This window comes from Phoxinus phoxinus (genome assembly GCF_949152265.1).
Source record: "Phoxinus phoxinus genome assembly, chromosome: 17".
NCBI lineage: Eukaryota > Metazoa > Chordata > Actinopteri > Cypriniformes > Leuciscidae > Phoxinus > Phoxinus phoxinus.
Genome location: NC_136892.1, coordinates 365,384 through 386,199, shown reverse-complemented (window position 1 = coordinate 386,199; position 20,816 = coordinate 365,384). Strand labels below are relative to the sequence as shown.

At 50.7% G+C, this 20,816-nt stretch overlaps 1 protein-coding gene across 1 annotated transcript; it reads right to left on the bottom strand.

The window, feature by feature from the left end:
- Positions 1 to 2,742: 2,742 nt before the first annotated feature.
- Positions 2,743 to 20,003, bottom strand: slc22a5 (solute carrier family 22 member 5). The gene is made up of 10 exons (XM_079586150.1): positions 19,474 to 20,003; positions 12,822 to 12,925; positions 9,833 to 9,987; positions 9,571 to 9,742; positions 7,873 to 7,993; positions 7,688 to 7,785; positions 6,756 to 6,970; positions 3,444 to 3,626; positions 3,209 to 3,344; positions 2,743 to 3,130 (listed from the first exon to the last, which is right to left on the bottom strand). Exons 1-10 carry the CDS (start codon positions 19,858 to 19,860, stop codon positions 3,049 to 3,051), a joined length of 1,653 nt encoding a protein of 550 aa, XP_079442276.1. The 5' UTR covers positions 19,861 to 20,003; the 3' UTR covers positions 2,743 to 3,048.
- Positions 20,004 to 20,816: the final 813 nt, after the last annotated feature.

Genomic DNA, 20,816 nt, shown 5'->3' with positions numbered 1-20,816 from the left:
CACACGAGCCCAGTTCCCACCGAACACGAGCCCAGTTCCCCACCGAACACGAGCCCAGTTCCCACTGCACACGAGCCCAGTTCCCACCGCACACGAGCCCAGTTCCCACCGAACACGAGCCCAGTTCCCACCGCACACGAGCCCAGTTCCCACCGCACACGAGCCCAGTTCCCCACCGCACACGAGCCCAGTTCCCCACCGCACACGAGCCCAGTTCCCCGCCGCACACGAGCCCAGTTCCCACCGCACACGAGCCCAGTTCCCACCGCACACGAGCCCAGTTCCCCACCGCACACGAGCCCAGTTCCCCACCGCACACGAGCCCAGTTCCCCACCGCACACGAGCCCAGTTCCCACCGCACACGAGCCCAGTTCCCCACCGAACACGAGCCCAGTTCCCACCGCACACGAGCCCAGTTCCCCACCGCACACGAGCCCAGTTCCCCACCGAACACGAGCCCAGTTCCCACCGCACACGAGCCCAGTTCCCACCGCACACGAGCCCAGTTCCCCACCGAACACGAGCCCAGTTCCCACCGCACACGAGCCCAGTTCCCCACCGCACACGAGCCCAGTTCCCCACCGAACACGAGCCCAGTTCCCACCGCACACGAGCCCAGTTCCCCACCGCACACGAGCCCAGTTCCCCACCGCACACGAGCCCAGTTCCCACTGCACACGAGCCCAGTTCCCACCGCACACGAGCCCAGTTCCCACCGCACACGAGCCCAGTTCCCCCCGAACACGAGCCCAGTTCCCCACCGAACACGAGCCCAGTTCCCACTGCACACGAGCCCAGTTCCCACCGCACACGAGCCCAGTTCCCACCGAACACGAGCCCAGTTCCCCACCGAACACGAGCCCAGTTCCCACCGCACACGAGCCCAGTTCCCCACCGAACACGAGCCCAGTTCCCCACCGAACACGAGCCCAGTTCCCCACCGCACACGAGCCCAGTTCCCCACCGCACACGAGCCCAGTTCCCACTGCACACGAGCCCAGTTCCCCACCGAACACGAGCCCAGTTCCCACCGCACACGAGCCCAGTTCCCACCGCACACGAGCCCAGTTCCCCACCGCACACGAGCCCAGTTCCCCACCGCACACGAGCCCAGTTCCCACCGCACACGAGCCCAGTTCCCACCGCACACGAGCCCAGTTCCCACCGCACACGAGCCCAGTTCCCCACCGAACACGAGCCCAGTTCCCCACCGAACACGAGCCCAGTTCCCGCCGCACACGAGCCCAGTTCCCCACCGAACACGAGCCCAGTTCCCCACCGAACACGAGCCCAGTTCCCCACCGCACACGAGCCCAGTTCCCACCGCACACGAGCCCAGTTCCCCACCGCACACGAGCCCAGTTCCCCCCGAACACGAGCCCAGTTCCCACCGCACACGAGCCCAGTTCCCCACCGCACACGAGCCCAGTTCCCCGCCGCACACGAGCCCAGTTCCCACCGCACACGAGCCCAGTTCCCCGCCGCACACGAGCCCAGTTCCCACTGCACACGAGCCCAGTTCCCACCGCACACGAGCCCAGTTCCCACCGCACACGAGCCCAGTTCCCCGCCGCACACAAGCCCAGTTCCCCACCGCACACGAGCCCAGTTCCCACCGCACACGAGCCCAGTTCCCACCGCACACGAGCCCAGTTCCCCGCCGCACACGAGCCCAGTTCCCCGCCGCACACGAGCCCAGTTCCCCACCGAACACGAGCCCAGTTCCCCGCCGCACACGAGCCCAGTTCCCCACCGAACACGAGCCCAGTTCCCACCGCACACGAGCCCAGTTCCCCGCCGCACACGAGCCCAGTTCCCCGCCGCACACGAGCCCAGTTCCCACCGCACACGAGCCCAGTTCCCCGCCGCACACGAGCCCAGTTCCCACCGCACACGAGCCCAGTTCCCCACCGCACACGAGCCCAGTTCCCCACCGCACACGAGCCCAGTTCCCCGCCGCACACGAGCCCAGTTCCCCGCCGCACACGAGCCCAGTTCCCACCGCACACGAGCCCAGTTCCCCGCCGCACACGAGCCCAGTTCCCCGCCGCACACGAGCCCAGTTCCCCGCCGCACACGAGCCCAGTTCCCACCGCACACGAGCCCAGTTCCCCCCGAACACGAGCCCAGTTCAATCACAAGCCAATCATAATTTTTAATCATAAAAATGTTATTTAAAAAAATTATACAAATATTTGATCAAAAGCCACTGTCATTCCATTAGTGTAATATTTTGGAAAAAATACAATATGCTCAATTTTAAAAATAACAGTTTCATTTTTTCCGTTAAAGTTTTTCACGGACTAGCCCCACGTCCACTTTCTACATACATTGTAAAAAATGTATGTAGAATAGTACAAATGTATGTTGTAGTTAATACAACACAAAAACTACCCAAGACTGAAAAAATAACCCAAACAACGACTCAACAGCCTTATCCCAGCGTTTTAGGGCTTAAATAAATAAATACCCCAGCATTTTATAGAGTGTATCTGTGGTAAGTTGGATAGTTATAGCAAGGCAGTGGGGTTCCTTTCCGAAGCTGATTTCTTACAGAACATGCAAACATGTAGTAATGAGTCCTTTTGGGGCAATTAGGAGTGCAGCAAACTAAATACATATTTATTATTAATAATAATAATAATCAGTGGTGGACTAACAACACATATAAAGTGTTTATAAAGTATTTTACAATGTCATCAAACGCAGCTCGGCCAATCATAATCAAGGCTTAGAACGATCCGTTTAAAACTGCTTTTATTTATGCATTTTTCACATCCACTTTCAATATACATGTACATTAATTACCATTTCTGAGCTCGATCTCCATGATTTCATTATTATAACAACCGTTATTGTCTTTTAAATAAAAATACATAAATTCCAGTGCTAATTCCACTGAGAGGAAAAGAAACAAATACAGTGTTAATACAATACTAAATAAACTCATACAAAGTAAAAATTCATATTTTATTCACATAAATAATGTGAAGCCACTGAGTTCCTTCGTGCAGACGAGGGCGATTGTCGGATCCTCTGAATCATCTTCACTCCGTGGTTTGTTTGTGTTGGTTCATGATGACCGTTGCTCTGCCGTCCTCCGAGCTGTGTTCGTCTCTCCTGATGAACCTGATCAAAAGCAGCTCATTAATGAGGAGGTCAAGATGAGAAGCGTGTGTGTGATGTGTGCAGTGATGGAAGACGTACCTCCTGCACTTCTGCATCTGCTCCAGCGTCTCGGGCAGCACTTTCTGGAAGGTCTCGGGCAGGAACAGGTTCGCCACTGAGGACGCGATGGTCAGGCTTCCCATCAGGACGTAGGGCAGGTACTTGTTGAACGTGCCTTTAGTCGAGAGGAGAACACAGCGTCATCACAACAATCCCTGCAGTTTCCCCACTGAAGCTCTCCTAGATCTGCTCTGGACACGACGTCTGTAGTTACCCAGGAATATGACGTACGGCGCGGTGATGCTGCCGATGCGAGCGGCGGAGGAGCACATGCCGAGGCCCAGGTTCCTCAGGACGGTGGGGTAGAGCTCCGCCGTGTAGATGTACACCACCGTGAAGGACATGGTGAAGCCGAACTTCCCCGCCATCTCCAGAGCCAGAGCCAGAGAGTGCAGATCTGCGGAGGAGATGATCTTATAATTCCCCTTCACAAGATGTAGAATAAGTCTCTGATGTCCCCAGAGTGTGTGTGTGAAGTTTTAGCTCAAATTACCCCACAGATATTCTTTATAGCATGTTAAAATTATCACTTTTTGAGGGCAAATATATGTGCCATTTTTGTGTGTGTCCCTTTAAATGCAAATGAGCTGCTGCTGCCGGCACAAGGGCGGAGCTTCAAGAGCTCCCATGTGTGTGTGTGTGTGTGTGTGTGTGTGCGTGTGTGTTGATAGAATATGTTCTTTCAGAAGTAGTAAACAGACCCATTCAGACTTTATGTAAAGTTTGATCAGTTTAAAGCATCCTCCCGAGACTTGTGTGTTCCTATATTGGCTCTGAATCTGCAAAAACACATGAATATTTCTTGCAACCGTCCAGTCCAGCTTTCCTGATAAAAATGTAACAGGATTAACCTCTTTTCCTTGAAATGTCCAAGTCCAGCTTTACTTGCATAGAGCATAAGCTGATCCTCGACCCGTAGTAAACTCACATGCATTCATAGGATTGAGTCAATAACCCATTTGCTAACGCTTTTTCTTCAAAGTTCACTAAACTTGCACTCAATTCTTCAAATTCTCCTTGTCTGCTCTTGCTTACTGCTCTTTATTAGTGTTTTAAGACCTTGTGATATTCCTCATTGGTAAGTTGCTCTGGATAAATCCTCTGCTAAATGAGTGAATGACTCTTGTAGTTCCACCGAGTGTTCAACACTGCCCCTCTCTCTGAGGTCAAGCTGCACGGACAAGCCTTACTTTCTAACCTGTGGAGGACCTCTGAACAAATCTACATGTTAGGATCAAAGCCTGAACCTTAAGTTGAGCTTTGGTGTGTTGTGTTGAGTTGTGTTGAGTTGAGCTGTGTTGTGTTGTGTGTGTTGAGTTGTGTGTGTTGTGTTGTGTGTGTTGTGTTGAGCTGTGTGTGTTGTGTTGTGTTGTGTGTGTGTGTGTGTTGTGTGTGTGTGTGTGTGTGTTGAGTTCTTACTGTCGGGGATCATCTGCAGCAGGAGCAGGAATCCTCCTCCTATGATGAGGAAGGCGGAGAGCACGGGTGTGTTGTGTTGTGTGTGTGTGTGTGTGTTGTGTGTGTGTGTGTGTTTTGTGTTGTGTGTGTGTGTTGAGCTCTTACTGTCTGGGATCATCTGCAGCAGGAGCAGGAATCCTCCTCCTATGATGAGGAAGGCGGAGAGCACGGGTCTGCTGTGTGTGTGTGTGTGTGTTGAGTTGTGGGTGTTGTGTTGTGTGTGTGTTGTGTGTTCTGAGCTCTTACTGTCTGGGATCATCTGCAGCAGGAGCAGGAATCCTCCTCCAATGATGAGGAAGGCGGAGAGCACGGGTGTGTTGTGTTGTGTTGTGTTGTGTGTGTGTGTGTTGTGTGTGTGTGTGTGTGTGTGTGTTGAGCTCTTACTGTCTGGGACCATCTGCAGCAGGAGCAGGAATCCTCCTCCTATGATGAGGAAGGCGGAGAGCACGGGTCTGCTGTGTTGTGTGTGTGTTGTGTGTTGTGTGTGTGTGTGTTGTGTGTGTGTGTGTGTGTGTGTGTTGAGCTCTTACTGTCTGGGATCATCTGCAGCAGGAGCAGGAATCCTCCTCCTATGATGAGGAAGGCGGAGAGCACGGGTGTGTTGTGTTGTGTGTGTGTTGTGTGTTGTGTGTGTGTGTGTGTGTGTGTGTGTGTTGTGTGTGTGTTGTGTGTGTGTTGTGTGTGTTGAACTCTTACTGTCTGGGATCATCTGCAGCAGGAGCAGGAATCCTCCTCCTATGATGAGGAAGGCGGAGAGCACGGGTCTGCTGTGTGTGTTGTGTGTGTTGAGTTGTGTGTGTTGTGGGTGTTGTGTTGTGTGTGTGTTGTGTGTTCTGAGCTCTTACTGTCGGGGATCATCTGCAGCAGGAGCAGGAATCCTCCTCCTATGATGAGGAAGGCGGAGAGCACGGGTGTGTTGTGTTGTGTGTGTGTGTGTGTGTTGTGTTGTGTGTGTGGGTGTTGAGTTGTGTGTGTTGTGTGTTCTGAGCTCTTACTGTCGGGGATCATCTGCAGCAGGAGCAGGAATCCTCCTCCTATGATGAGGAAGGCGGAGAGCACGGGTGTGTTGTGTGTGTGTTGTGTTGTGTTGTGTTGTGTTGTGTGTGTGTTGTGTGTGTGTGTTGAGCTCTTACTGTCGGGGATCATCTGCAGCAGGAGCAGGAATCCTCCTCCTATGATGAGGAAGGCGGAGAGCACGGGTGTGTTGTGTTGTGTGTGTGTGTTGTGTTGTGTGTGTGGGTGTTGAGTTGTGTGTGTTGTGTGTTCTGAGCTCTTACTGTCGGGGATCATCTGCAGCAGGAGCAGGAATCCTCCTCCTATGATGAGGAAGGCGGAGAGCACGGGTGTGTTGTGTTGTGTGTGTGTGTGTGTTGTGTTGTGTGTGTGTTGTGTTGTGTGTGTGTGTTGAGCTCTTACTGTCGGGGATCATCTGCAGCAGGAGCAGGAATCCTCCTCCTATGATGAGGAAGGCGGAGAGCACGGGTGTGTTGTGTTGTGTGTGTGTTGTGTTGTGTGTGTGTGTGTGTTGTGTGTGTTGAGCTCTTACTGTCGGGGATCATCTGCAGCAGGAGCAGGAATCCTCCTCCTATGATGAGGAAGGCGGAGAGCACGGGTCTGCTGTGTTGTGTTGTGTTGAGTTGTGTGTGTGTGTTGTGTTGTGTTGTGTGTGTGTGTGTGTGTGTGTGTGTGTGTTGAGCTCTTACTGTCAGGGATCATCTGCAGCAGGAGCAGGAATCCTCCTCCTATGATGAGGAAGGCGGAGAGCACGGGTCTGCTGTGTTGTGTGTGTGTTGTGTGTGTGTGTGTGTGTTGTGTTGTGTGTGTGTGTTGTGTTGAGCTCTTACTGTCGGGGATCATCTGCAGCAGGAGCAGGAATCCTCCTCCTATGATGAGGAAGGCGGAGAGCACGGGTCTGCTGTGTTGTGTTGTGTTGAGTTGTGTGTGTGTGTTGTGTTGTGTTGTGTTGTGTTGTGTTGTGTGTGTGTTGTGTTGTGTGTGTGTTGTGTGTGTGTTGTGTGTGTGTTGTGTTGTGTGTGTGTGTGTGTGTGTGTGTGTGTTGAGCTCTTACTGTCCGGGATCATCTGCAGCAGGAGCAGGAATCCTCCTCCTATGATGAGGAAGGCGGAGAGCACGGGTCTGCGAGGACAGCTCTTCAGGAGGAACGTGGACACGATGTACGCCGGCACCTCCGTCACCGCGGACAGGAAGCAGTTGAGGAACGGGTCGCCGCTGAGGTTAGCCGTGTTCAAGGACAAGCCGAAATATCCAATGTTGATGGCCATCCTACCAGAAAAGGACAATCACTGACACGTGACACGAGCAGAGCCAGCCAACAAAACATGTTCTGAGAATGTTTAGCATGTACGTTGTGTATGAACGTAAACCATGTTATAAATGCTTTATTTTTTTCTTTTATTTCTTGGTTATGTGAACGTTAAATGGATCATTCACCCAAAAATGACATTATTAATATTTGCTCACCGTCATGCTCCTTCTTTCCTCAGATAAACACACTGAACGAGTTTTGGGTGAACGATCCCTTAAAGGAAACATCCCATTTAATACCTTTGCACACATTATGGCCCTGTGCACAGCTGGGGTTAAGATGTGTTTCGGGCGATCGGATCACAAGTAGACGACAGGTGTAAACGGGACAGGTGTAAACGGGACTAAAACATTCTGAGCTCATCCACTTTCCTCCACTCGCTGGCGTAGCAGAACACACATTCGGCCGGATGCTTTCATAGTGTAAACGCTTATGTGGTCGAATGTGTTCAAACGGCCACTACACAGACACATTACTCTCCGCCTACTGACCTAGCGCTTAAACATTATGAGAAGAGCTCTAGACAGACGGGATTGGTTAAAAAAGCTCCATGTTCTCTCAGCGTTCCTGATTTCTAACACACGCTAACAGCGTCAGAGCAGAAACTGAAGCTGATGCTCTCTGATAGATGGGAGAAAAGGAGAGGAATATGATGTAGAAGCGTGATCTCTCACCACAGCAGTAAACACAGGAAGGTGGTCTTGCGGATCTCGCTGGTCCTCAGCACGTCGAGGAGGCTGTACTGGTTGTTCTGGGATCCCGCCTCTTTAACCTAGCGATGGATGCAGAAACACAGATTTGTCTTTGGCATCACCCCACTTGTAATAGCCTCTTCAAGCCTCAGGAGCAGCGGTCAGACCTGGCTGAAGATGACCTCTGGCGCAGAGACCTTGTTCTTCCTCGCCGCCTGCCTCACGATGGCCTCCGACTCCAGCACTCGTCCCTGAGAGAGAAGCCACCGCGGAGACTCCGGGATCAGCCTGGGGACAGCAAGGACACGCATGGACATAATGGGAAGAAAACATCCCTGTTGTAATACATGCTTCATCATCCTCATCATCATCTTGCTTGTTCTGACTCAGAACACAGTAACTTGACTAGTCTTGTCATTGGATACTTTTTCACTCTTGCTCAAGTAATTATTAGGGGTTCAAGCGCGTGTCTTTGTTAAAATTTCTGAGGATCATCATTCCTCCCTAAAAGTGATCGGGCAGAGAAACCTGTGAGTCGTAGAGGCTTCAATCTTTGAAGACTGGTGGTACCCATCCCGGGTATACTATACTATCCCGGGTCTGTGACTATACTATCCCGGGTAAACTATACTATCCCGGGTAAACTATACTATCCCGGGTCCGTGACTATACTATCCCGGGTCCGTGACTATACTATCCCGGGTCCGTGACTATACTATCCCGGGTCCGTGACTATACTATCCCGGGTCCGTGACTATACTATCCTGGGTCCGTGACTATACTATCCCGGGTCCGTGACTATACTATCCCGGTGCCTTTGTCCAAGGTGCCGCGATCGTCTACGAGGACATTCGCCTATCTCGAAAAACACGGCCACTGTCCACAGAATCGCCACTGTCCACCGAATCCTTCGCTAAATATTGGAGATTATTTAAAAAAACTACTTTTGCAAACTAGTCCTAGGTTTTTGGCTCAACCTCAATGACTGTTAAAAAGCTTTAAACGTAACCTATTATGCCCATTTTCACAGGATGTAAACATCATGCATTATAAATCTCTGATGTCCTCAAAATGTGAAGTTTCAGCTCAAAATACCACCCATATTTTTTCTTATAGCTTGTCAAAGTTTTGGGGTGTGATGGAAAACGCTCCGTTTTTGTGTGTGTCCCTTTAAATGCAAATTAGCTGCTGCTCAACACCCCCATTCAGACGACGGCCAATCTCTTACATGTGCTTCGGATACTATGGGAACATAACAGCCCAATTTCACTCAGGCAAAATGTCAAGTGCAGACTTACAGGAACCGGAGTCAGACACAGATGGAGAGACTCAGGAAGAGTTTGTGACTGTTAGACTGAACATGGACGTTTCTGAATGGTTAGTAGATCCATTTATGTAGGCTAACTTAGTTGTTGTGGAGTTACGTTTATTCATCTCATCAACTAGCCAGTACCGTCATGTTAATCTATAAACTGTTGAATAGGTGCTTGCTTGTGTGTGAACTGTATTAGGATGCCCACAGAGCTCGAACATATATGCTGCATGGAGATATAGCGGGTATGGTTTAGTTTACGGTTATAATGTGGGACTGCTGCTTCACTCAGGGGATCTAGTGCAGACCGTCACCAGTCGTGGGCGGGTTTCCCTGCTCTTTCGTAGGAGTAGGGGGAAATTTGAAACAGCTTGTTCTGAGAGATTAATAATGATATATAGGGATTATAAAAAAAGTATTGGGACACTTCTGTGGACACACATCTGTGTTCAAACACCTTATAAAAGTGAATTTTGCATAACAGGTCCCCTTTAAAACATATATTTCCTTGGTGTTTTTCATCTGTGATCTGTTGGTGTTTGTGGAGACTCACCACCACAGCGGGACGTACACCACCGTCACCCCCGACAGAACCCTGAGCAGAATCCTCCAGTCGCGCAGCGCGAACGCAATCCACGGCAGAACCATGTAACCGATGCAGTAATGCAGAAACGCTCCCAGTGTGGTGAACAGAACTCGCAAGGACTTACTCAAGACTTCACTACCTGTGAACATATATGTGTAGGGTTGTACAACAACATGATTATATTCACTTCTGTTTCCTTCAATAACATCTGATCTTATCACATGCTTACCAAGAACAAATGCTGTGAGGTACAGGGATATCTGGAAAGTGCCAACAAAGAAGTACAGCAGGCAGAACAGCAGCCAGGAGTGAGAGAAGGACTGAGCGAACATCAGCAGCGCTTCAGCCGCCAGAGACGTGAAGAGAACCTTCTTTCTGCCGAACCTGAGACACAAGACAGCAGACGTCAACTCTACTGTACGACACGCGACGGCAGACGTCTACTGTACGACACGAGACGGCAGACGTCAACTCTACTGTACGACACGCGACGGCAGACGTCTACTGTACGACACGAGACGGCAGACGTCAACTCTACTGTACGACACGAGACGGCAGACGTCAACTCTACTGTACGACACGCGACGGCAGACGTCAACTCTCCTGTACGACACGAGACGGCAGACGTCTACTGTACGACACGAGACGGCAGACGTCAACTCTACTGTACGACACGCGACGGCAGACGTCTACTGTACGACACGAGACGGCAGACGTCAACTCTACTGTACGACACGCGACGGCAGACGTCAACTCTCCTGTACGACACGAGACGTCAACTCTCCTGTACGACACGAGACGGCAGACGTCAACTCTACTGTACGACACGAGACGTCAACTCTCCTGTACGACACGAGACGGCAGACGTCAACTCTACTGTACGACTAGAGACGGCAGACGTCAACTCTACTGTACGACACAAGACGGCAGACGTCAACTCTACTGTACGACACGAGACGGCAGACGTCAACTCTACTGTACGACACGAGACGGCAGACGTCAACTCTACTGTACGACACGCGACGGCAGACGTCAACTCTCCTGTACGACACGAGACGTCAACTCTCCTGTACGACACGAGACGGCAGACGTCAACTCTACTGTACGACTAGAGATGGCAGACGTCAACTCTACTGTACGACACAAGACGGCAGACGTCAACTCTACTGTACGACACGAGACGGCAGACGTCAACTCTACTGTACGACATTAGACGGCAGACGTCAACTCTACTGTACGACACGAGACGGCAGACGTCAACTCTACTGTACGACACGAGACGGCAGACGTCAACTCTACTGTACGACATTAGACGGCAGACGTCAACTCTACTGTACGACATTAGACGGCAGACGTCAACTCTACTGTACGACATTAGACGGCAGACGTCAACTCTACTGTACGACACGAGACGGCAGACGTCAACTCTACTGTACGACACGAGACGGCAGACGTCAACTCTACTGTACGACACGAGACGGCAGACGTCAACTCTACTGTACGACACGAGACGGCAGACGTCAACTGTACTGTACGACACGAGACGGCAGACGTCAACTCTACTGTACGACACGAGACGGCAGACGTCAACTCTACTGTACGACACGAGACGGCAGACGTCAACTCTACTGTACGACACAAGACGGCAGACGTCAACTCTATACTGTACGACATTAGACGGCAGACGTCAACTCTACTGTACGACACGAGACGGCAGACGTCAACTCTACTGTACGACACGAGACGGCAGACGTCAACTCTACTGTACGACACTAGACGGCAGACGTCAACTCTACTGTACGACACGAGACGGCAGACGTCAACTCTACTGTACGACACTAGACGGCAGACGTCAACTCTACTGTACGACACGAGACGGCAGACGTCAACTCTACTGTACGACACGAGACGGCAGACGTCAACTCTACTGTACGACACGAGACGGCAGACGTCAACTCTACTGTTCGACACGAGACGGCAGACGTCAACTCTACTGTACGACACGAGACGGCAGACGTCAACTCTACTGTACGACACGAGACGGCAGACGTCAGCTCTACTGTACGACACGAGACGGCAGACGTCAACTCTACTGTACGACACGAGATGGCAGACGTCAACTGTACTGTACGACACAAAACGGCAGACGTCAACTCTACTGTACGACACGAGACGGCAGACGTCAACTGTACTGTACGACACGAGACGGCAGACGTCAACTCTACTGTACGACACGAGACGGCAGACGTCAACTCTACTGTACGACACGAGACGGCAGACGTCAGCTCTACTGTACGACACGAGACGGCAGACGTCAACTCTACTGTACGACACGAGACGGCAGACGTCAACTCTACTGTACGACACGAGATGGCAGACGTCAACTCTACTGTACGACACGAGACGGCAGACGTCAACTTTACTGTACGACACGAGACGGCAGACGTCAACTGTACTGTACGACACGAGACGGCAGACGTCAACTCTACTGTACGACACGAGATGGCAGACGTCAACTATACTGTACGACACGAGACGGCAGACGTCAACTCTACTGTACGACACGAGACGGCAGACGTCAGCTCTACTGTACGACACGAGACGGCGACGTCAACTCTACTGTACGACACGAGACGGCAGACGTCAACTCTACTGTACGTCACTAGACGGCAGACGTCAACTCTACTGTACGACACGAGACGGCAGACGTCAACTCTACTGTACGACACGAGACGGCAGACGTCAACTCTACTGTACGACACGAGACGGCAGACTGTACAGTTGTACTGTACGACACGAGACGGCAGACGTCAACTCTACTGTACGACACGAGACGGCAGACGTCAACTCTACTGTACGACACGAGACGGCAGACGTCAACTCTACTGTACGACACGAGACGGCAGACTGTACAGTTGTACTGTACGACACGAGACGGCAGACGTCAACTCTTCTGTACGACACAAGACGGCAGACTGTACAGTTGTACTGTACAGACGAGCAACGAGGACATCTTCAGGTTTGAGGGGGGAAGTAGCCGCTTGCAGGAAACTAAACCTGTAGTTTCATTGCTTCAAACTCAAAGCTTATTAGATCTGTAAAGCACACAGCTCATACAGCGCTAGACAGATATTTTGCATAATTTTTACAGCATTTGATGCAAAATATCTGTTGAATGACAGTCCGCTCTAACTGTGAAATGTGGACAGAAGCATTACCTGTCAGAAAGTTGTCCAGAAACCAGAGAGCCCAGCAAGTAGCCCATGTATAAAGTTGAGGTTGCGAACGGGACTCTCCACTCGCTGTCACACACCAAATCCCACTGCGGGAGAAGCACAATAACATGGCGCGTTATCATCAAAAGTTCATTTGGACACGGCACGTTCATTATATCATTATATTATTGGTCCAATGTAAGACATATACAGCTATTGAGAAAAATGTGACCATTTCAATGCAATGTTGAAGACTTGAGTTTACATACATGCAAACAAATAATAATAATCATGGCATAGTTTGTTATTAAGAATTTGCATGGATTTAAACTCAAATTCCAAAAAATCACCATACAACTTTGAAAACGTTTCTGTTTATTCATTTAAAAACACGGTTTAAATATGGATAGTTTCTGAACAAGCTAAATTCAGTTTGTTAAAATGTATGAGATTTCCTATTGCCTGATCAATCGGATCTATTGATGACAAACATACAGTTGCAATCGAAATTGCTCAACCCCCATTGCAAATCAGGTTTATTGGCAAAATTTTCAGCTGTTAGCAGTGAACAAATCAAACAAAAGTGATTGAAATAGCTCAACACAACAAATGTTTCGAGTGATTTCCGCAAATTTAAATAAAAATGCAACTTTTAATGACTTCTGCAGTTTAAAAAAGATTCAACCCCTGGATAGAATCCCTCACAACAGCACAACTCTAGAACACACAAAATATCTGAATTAATATGGCTAAGTCAAAAGAATGGTCCAAAAACTTAAGAAGATATCATCGCCCTTCACAAACAAGGAATGAGATACAAAAAAATAGCGAAGGCACTAAATGTTCCTGGAGACACCGCTGGAACCATAGTTCGCAAGTTCAAAGTTAAAGGAACAGTGGTTACACTGCAGAAGACCAGCAGAAAACCTGCAGAAGACCAGCAGAAGACCTGCAAAAGACCAGCAGAAGACCAGCAGAAGACCTGCAAAAGACCAGCAGAAGACCAGCAGAAGACCAGCAGAAGACCTGCAAAAGACCAGCAGAAGACCAGCAGAAGACCTGGATCTAGACCTGCAGAAGACCTGCAGAAGACCAGCAGAAGACCAGCAGAAGACCTGGATCTAGACCTGCAGAAGATCTGCAGAAGACCTGCAGAAGACCTGGATCTAGACCAGCAGAAGACCAGCAGAAGACCAGGATCTAGACCAGCAGAAGACCTGCAGAAGACCTGGATCTAGACCTGCAGAAGACCTGGATCTAGACCTGCAGAAGACCTGCAGAAGACCTGGATCTAGACCTGCAGAAGACCAGCAGAAGACCTGGATCTAGACCAGCAGAAGACCTGGATCTAGACCTGCAGAAGATCTGCAGAAGACCTGCAGAAGACCTGGATCTAGACCAGCAGAAGCCCTGCAGAAGACCAGGATCTAGACCTGCAGAAGACCTGCAGAAGACCAGCAGAAGACCTGGATCTAGACCTGCAGAAGACCTGGATCTAGACCTGCAGAAGACCAGCAGAAGACCCGGATCTAGACCAGCAGAAGACCTGCAGAAGACCAGCAGAAGACCTGCAGAAGACCAGCAGAAGACCTGGATCTAGACCTGCAGAAGACCAGCAGAAGACCTGGATCTAGACCTGCAGAAGACCTGCAGAAGACCAGCAGAAGACCTGGATCTAGACCTGCAGAAGACTTGCAGAAGACCTGGATCTAGACCTGCAGAAGACCAGCAGAAGACCCGGATCTAGACCTGCAGAAGACCTGCAGAAGACCAGCAGAAGACCCGGATCTAGACCTGCAGAAGACCTGCAGAAGACCAGCAGAAGACCAGCAGAAGACCTGCAGAAGACCAGCAGAAGACCAGCAGAAGACCAGCAGAAGACCTGCAGAAGACCAGAAGAAGACCTGCAGAAGACCTGCAGAAGACCAGAAGAAGACCAGCAGAAGACCTGCAAAAGACCAGCAGAAGACCTGCAGAAGACCTGCAGAAGACCTGGATCTAGACCTGCAGAAGACCTGCAGAAGACCAGCAGAAGACCTGCAGAAGACCTGGATCTAGACCAGCAGAAGACCTGGATCTAGACCTGCAGAAGACCTGGATCTAGACCTGCAGAAGACCAGCAGAAGACCTGGATCTAGACCTGCAGAAGACCAGCAGAAGACCTGCAGAAGACCAGCAGAAGACCTGGATCTAGACCAGCAGAAGACCTGCAGAAGACCTGGATCTAGACCTGCAGAAGACCAGCAGAAGACCTGCAGAAGAACAGCAGAAGACCTGGATCTAGACCTGCAGAAGACCAGCAGAAGACCTGCAGAAGACCTGGATCTAGACCTGCAGAAGACCTGGATCTAGACCTGCAGAAGACCAGCAGAAGACCAGCAGAAGACCAGCAGAAGACCAGCAGAAGACCAGCAGAAGACCAGCAGAAGACCTGCAAAAGACCTGCAGAAGACCTGCAGAAGACCTGCAGAAGACCAGCAGAAGCTCTGCAGAAGACCTGCAGAAGACCAGCAGAAGACCTGCAGAAGACCAGCAGAAGACCTGGATCTAGACCTGCAGAAGACCAGCAGAAGACCTGGATCTAGACCTGCAGAAGACCTGCAGAAGACCTGGATCTAGACCTGCAGAAGACTTGCAGAAGACCTGGATCTAGACCTGCAGAAGACCAGCAGAAGACCCGGATCTAGACCTGCAGAAGACCTGCAGAAGACCAGCAGAAGACCCGGATCTAGACCTGCAGAAGACCTGCAGAAGACCAGCAGAAGACCAGCAGAAGACCAGCAGAAGACCTGCAGAAGACGAGCAGAAGACCAGCAGAAGACCTGCAGAAGACCAGAAGAAGACCTGCAGAAGACCTGCAGAAGACCAGAAGAAGACCAGCAGAAGACCTGCAAAAGACCTACAGAAGACCAGCAGAAGACCAGCAGAAGACCTGGATCTAGACCTGCAGAAGACCAGCAGAAGACCTGCAGAAGACCTGGATCTAGACCAGCAGAAGACCTGGATCTAGACCTGCAGAAGACCTGGATCTAGACCTGCAGAAGACCAGCAGAAGACCTGGATCTAGACCTGCAGAAGACCAGCAGAAGACCTGGATCTAGACCTGCAGAAGACCTGCAGAAGAACAGCAGAAGATCTGGATCTAGACCTGCAGAAGACCAGCAGAAGACCTGCAGAAGACCTGGATCTAGACCTGCAGAAGACCTGGATCTAGACCTGCAGAAGACCAGCAGAAGACCAGCAGAAGACCAGCAGAAGACCAGCAGAAGACCTGCAGAAGACCAGCAGAAGACCTGCAGAAGACCAGCAGAAGACCTGCAGAAGACCTGCAGAAGACCAGCAGAAGACGAGCAGAAGACCAGCAGAAGACCTGGATCTAGACCTGCAGAAGACCTGCAGAAGACCTGCAGAAGACCAGAAGAAGACCAGCAGAAGACCTGCAAAAGACCTACAGAAGACCAGCAGAAGACCTGCAGAAGACCAGCAGAAGACCAGCAGAAGACCAGCAGAAGACCTGCAGAAGACCAGCAGAAGACGAGCAGAAGACCAGCAGAAGACCTGGATCTAGACCAGCAGAAGACCAGCAGAAGACCAGCAGAAGACCAGCAGAAGACCTGCAGAAGACCAGCAGAAGACCTGCAGAAGACCAGCAGAAGACCTGCAGAAGACCAGCAGAAGACCTGCAGAAGACCAGCAGAAGACCTGCAGAAGACGAGCAGAAGACCAGCAGAAGACCTGGATCTAGACCTGCAGAAGACCTGCAGAAGACCTGCAGAAGACCTGCAGAAGACCAGAAGAAGACCAGCAGAAGACCTGCAAAAGACCTACAGAAGACCAGCAGAAGACCTGCAGAAGACCAGCAGAAGACCAGCAGAAGACCAGCAGAAGACCTGCAGAAGACCAGCAGAAGACCTGCAGAAGACCAGCAGAAGACCAGCAGAAGACCTGCAGAAGACCTGCAGAAGACCTGGATCTAGACCAGCAGAAGACCAGCAGAAGACCAGCAGAAGACCAGCAGAAGACCAGCAGAAGACCTGCAGAAGACCAGCAGAAGACCTGCAGAAGACCAGCAGAAGACCTGCAGAAGACCAGCAGAAGACCAGCAGAAGACCTGCAGAAGACGAGCAGAAGACCAGCAGAAGACCTGGATCTAGACCTGCAGAAGACCTGCAGAAGACCAGAAGAAGACCTGCAGAAGACCAGCAGAAGACCTGCAAAAGACCTACAGAAGACCAGCAGAAGACCTGCAGAAGACCAGCAGAAGACCAGCAGAAGACCTGCAGAAGACCAGCAGAAGACCAGCAGAAGACCTGCAGAAGACCAGCAGAAGACGAGCAGAAGACCAGCAGAAGACCTGGATCTAGACCAGCAGAAGACCAGCAGAAGACCAGCAGAAGACCTGCAGAAGACCAGCAGAAGACCTGCAGAAGACCAGCAGAAGACCTGCAGAAGACCTGGATCTAGACCTGCAGAAGACCTGCAGAAGACCAGAAGAAGACCTGCAGAAGACCAGCAGAAGACCTGCAAAAGACCTACAGAAGACCAGCAGAAGACCTGCAGAAGACCAGCAGAAGACCAGCAGAAGACCAGCAGAAGACCAGCAGAAGACCAGCAGAAGACCTGCAGAAGACCAGCAGAAGACCAGCAGAAGACCTGCAGAAGACCAGCAGAAGACGAGCAGAAGACCAGCAGAAGACCTGGATCTAGACCAGCAGAAGACCAGCAGAAGACCAGCAGAAGACCTGCAGAAGACCAGAAGAAGACCTGCAGAAGACCAGCAGAAGACCTGCAAAAGACCTACAGAAGACCAGCAGAAGACCTGCAGAAGACCAGCAGAAGACCAGCAGAAGACCAGCAGAAGACCAGCAGAAGACCAGCAGAAGACCTGCAGAAGACCAGCAGAAGACGAGCAGAAGACCAGCAGAAGACCTGGATCTAGACCAGCAGAAGACCAGCAGAAGACCAGCAGAAGACCTGCAGAAGACCAGCAGAAGACCTGCAGAAGACCAGCAGAAGACCTGCAGAAGACCTGGATCTAGACCTGCAGAAGATCTGCAGAAGACCTGGATCTAGACCTGCTGGCCACAGCCATGAGGCTTCAGCTGCACAGTAAACGCACCAGAACGCCAGGACTACACCAGTACTGAGCCAGACGCACAAGAGCTCAAAATCATATCAATAATCCACAGAAGTTTTACGGTTTCTGTTCTGTGGAAAAGAAAAAATCACAACTTAGGGGGCGCTAACACGACACCGTTCTAACAGAAACCAGAAACGTTTATTGTGTTCTGGCCGTTCATCTGCACAACAGTGTTTGGAGCTCGAGAACACACACTTTAAAACAGTTCCAAAGTTTTACAAAATTTAGAAAACTTTATCATCAAACGTGAATCTGTGAAAACGCTGCCGGACACACACACGCTGCGTGTGTGTGTGAGGGTGTGTGTGTTTGTGAGCGTGTGTGTGTTTGTGACCGTGTGTGTGTGTGTGTGTGTGAGAGCATGTGTGTGTGTGAGTGTGTGTGTGTGTGTGTGTGACCGTGTGTGTGTGAGCGTGTGTGTGTGAGCGTGTGTGTGTGAGCGTGTGTTTGTGACCGTGTGTGTGTGAGTGTGTGTGTGTGTGAGCGTGTGTGTGTGTGTGTGTGTGAGCATGTGTGTGTGTGTGTGTGTGTGTGTGTGTGAGCGTGTGTGTGTGTGAGCATGTGTGTGTTTGTGAGCGTGTGTGTGTGTGTGTGAGCGTGTGTGTGTTTGTGACCGTGTGTGTGAGCGTGTGTGTGTTTGTGACCGTGTGTGTGAGCGTGTGTGTGTGTGAGCGTCTGTGTGTGAGCGTGTGTGTGTGAGCATGTGTGTTTGAGCGTGTGTGTGTTAGCGTGTGTGTGTGTGTTTGTGAGCGTGTGTGTGTTTGTGACCGTGTGTGTGTGTGTGTGTGTGAGAGCATGTGTGTGTGTGTGTGTGAGTGTGTGTGTGTGTATGTGTGTGTGTGTGAGCGAGGGTGTGTGTGTGAGCATGTGTGTGTGTGTGTGTTTGTGAGCGTGTGTGTGTTTGTGACCGTGTGTGTGTGTGTGTGTGTGTGTGTGTGTGTGAGAGAGCGTGTGTGTGTGAGTGTGTGTGTGTGTGTGTGAGAGCGTGTGTGTGTGAGTGTGTGTGTGTGTGTGTGTGTGAGCGTGTGTGTGTGAGCGTGTGTGTGTGAGGGTGTGTGTGTGAGCGTGTGTGTGTGTGTGTGTTTGTGAGCGTGTGTGTGTTTGTGACCGTGTGTGTGTGTGTGTGTGTGTGTGTGTGAGAGCATGTGTGTGTGAGAGCATGTGTGTGTGTGTGTGTGTGTGAGCGTGTGAGCGTGTGTGTGTGTGTGAGCGTGTGTGTGTGTGTGTGTGTGTTTGTGTTTGTGAGCGTGTTTGTGTTTGTGAGCGTGTGTGTGTGTGTGTTTTTGAGCGTGTGTGTGTGTGTGTGTGAGCATGTGTGTGTGTGTGTGAGCATGTGTGTGTGTGTGAGCGTGTGTGTGTGTGTGTGTGTGTGTGTGAGCGTGTTTGTGTTTGTGAGCGTGTTTGTGTTTGTGAGCGTGTGTGTGTGTGTGTTTTTGAGCGTGTGTGTGTGTGTGTGGGCATGTGTGTGTGTGTGAGCATGTGTGTGTGTGTGTGTGTGTGTGTGAGCTCTCTCACCTCCGAGACGATGGTGGAGCTGAAGACGTCAGTGCTGTATCTCCAGCCGTCCACACACGTCTCCAGGCTGATGTCGGTGAGGTTCAGGTCCCGCGGGGAGACGCCGTGTGCCGACAGGTTTCTGACCGTCTCCAGGCTGTATCTCCAACACCGACTCGCCTGCAGTTTCCCGTTGACCATCTCCTCAGGAATAACCGCTCTCATCCATTCCGCACTCAGGTTTCCCTCCGCGACCTGGCAGCGGTGAGACGGCGACGCCCCGGCGAACACGATGTACAGGCCGTGAAGCCCGGTGGAGATGTAGACGGCGTTCAGGAGGAAGAAGAGGAGCGCAAAAAACGGCCCCTTCTGCCCCAGAAACGCGGTGTCTTCATCATAACTGCCCATTGTGCCTGCGCTGGAGATTAGAGGAGATCAGCTGACCGCACAGACGTCACTGCATGTGTCAGGGGTTCAGATCAGGGTTCAGGACTCTGGAAACTCACAGGAGAAGATGGCCGTCCGCCGGCTGAACACGAGAGAACACACTGAGTTTGGCATCGGAGCTTGACTTCAAACACAACGTACATGACAACTAATCCAAGGCACATTTTTCCACTAAAAGGGGCCAAAAGAATTACAATCTGATTATCTGCAGTGGAGCTCCACCGCGGGGAAATCTCCAGCAGGGTTCCTGCAGAGCTGGGAATGACTGGAACGTGCTCGACTTAACCTTTGTGTTGCTGCTGAAGCCTCATCTAACTCGACTTCATGAGCAGTAATGAAGCCCTGCGCTCAGATGCACAACTGCTTTATATTCACAACACCATCTACCAAATTATATAAATGTCAGTTTCTCTACACACTTCACACACTAAAGTCAGTTTCTCTACACACTTCACACACTAAAGTCAGTTTCTCTACACACTTCACACACTAAAGTCAGTTTCTCTACACACTTCACACACTAAAGTCAGTTTCTTTACACACTTCACACACTAAAGTCAGTTTCTCTGCTGTCTTCACACACTAAAGTCAGTTTCTCTACACACTTCACACACTAAAGTCAGTTTCTCTACACACTTCACACACTAAAGTCAGTTTCTCTACACACTTCACACACTAAAGTCAGTTTCTCTACACACTTCACACACTAAAGTCAGTTTCTCTCCGCACTTCACACACTAAAGTCAGTTTCTCTACACACTTCACACACTAAAGTCAGTTTCTCTGCTCTCTTCACACACTAAAGTCAGTTTCTCTACACACTTCACACACTAAAGTCAGTTTCTCTGCTCTCTTCACACACTAAAGTCAGTTTCTTTACACACTTCACACACTAAAGTCAGTTTCTCTACTGTCTT

What these genes read in the sequence shown, in the direction of transcription:
- slc22a5 (XM_079586150.1), bottom strand. Translation starts at nt 19,860, where the DNA reads ATGGGCAGTTATGATGAAGACACCGCGTTTCTGGGGCAGAAGGGGCCG. An exon ending in TCTGGACAACTTTCTGACAG is followed by an intron (nt 9,988 to 12,821) that starts GTAATGCTTCTG and finishes CTTGTGTCTCAG; the next exon opens with GTTCGGCAGAAAGAAGGTTC. An exon ending in CCTCACAGCATTTGTTCTTG is followed by an intron (nt 9,743 to 9,832) that starts GTAAGCATGTGA and finishes ATATGTTCACAG; the next exon opens with GTAGTGAAGTCTTGAGTAAG.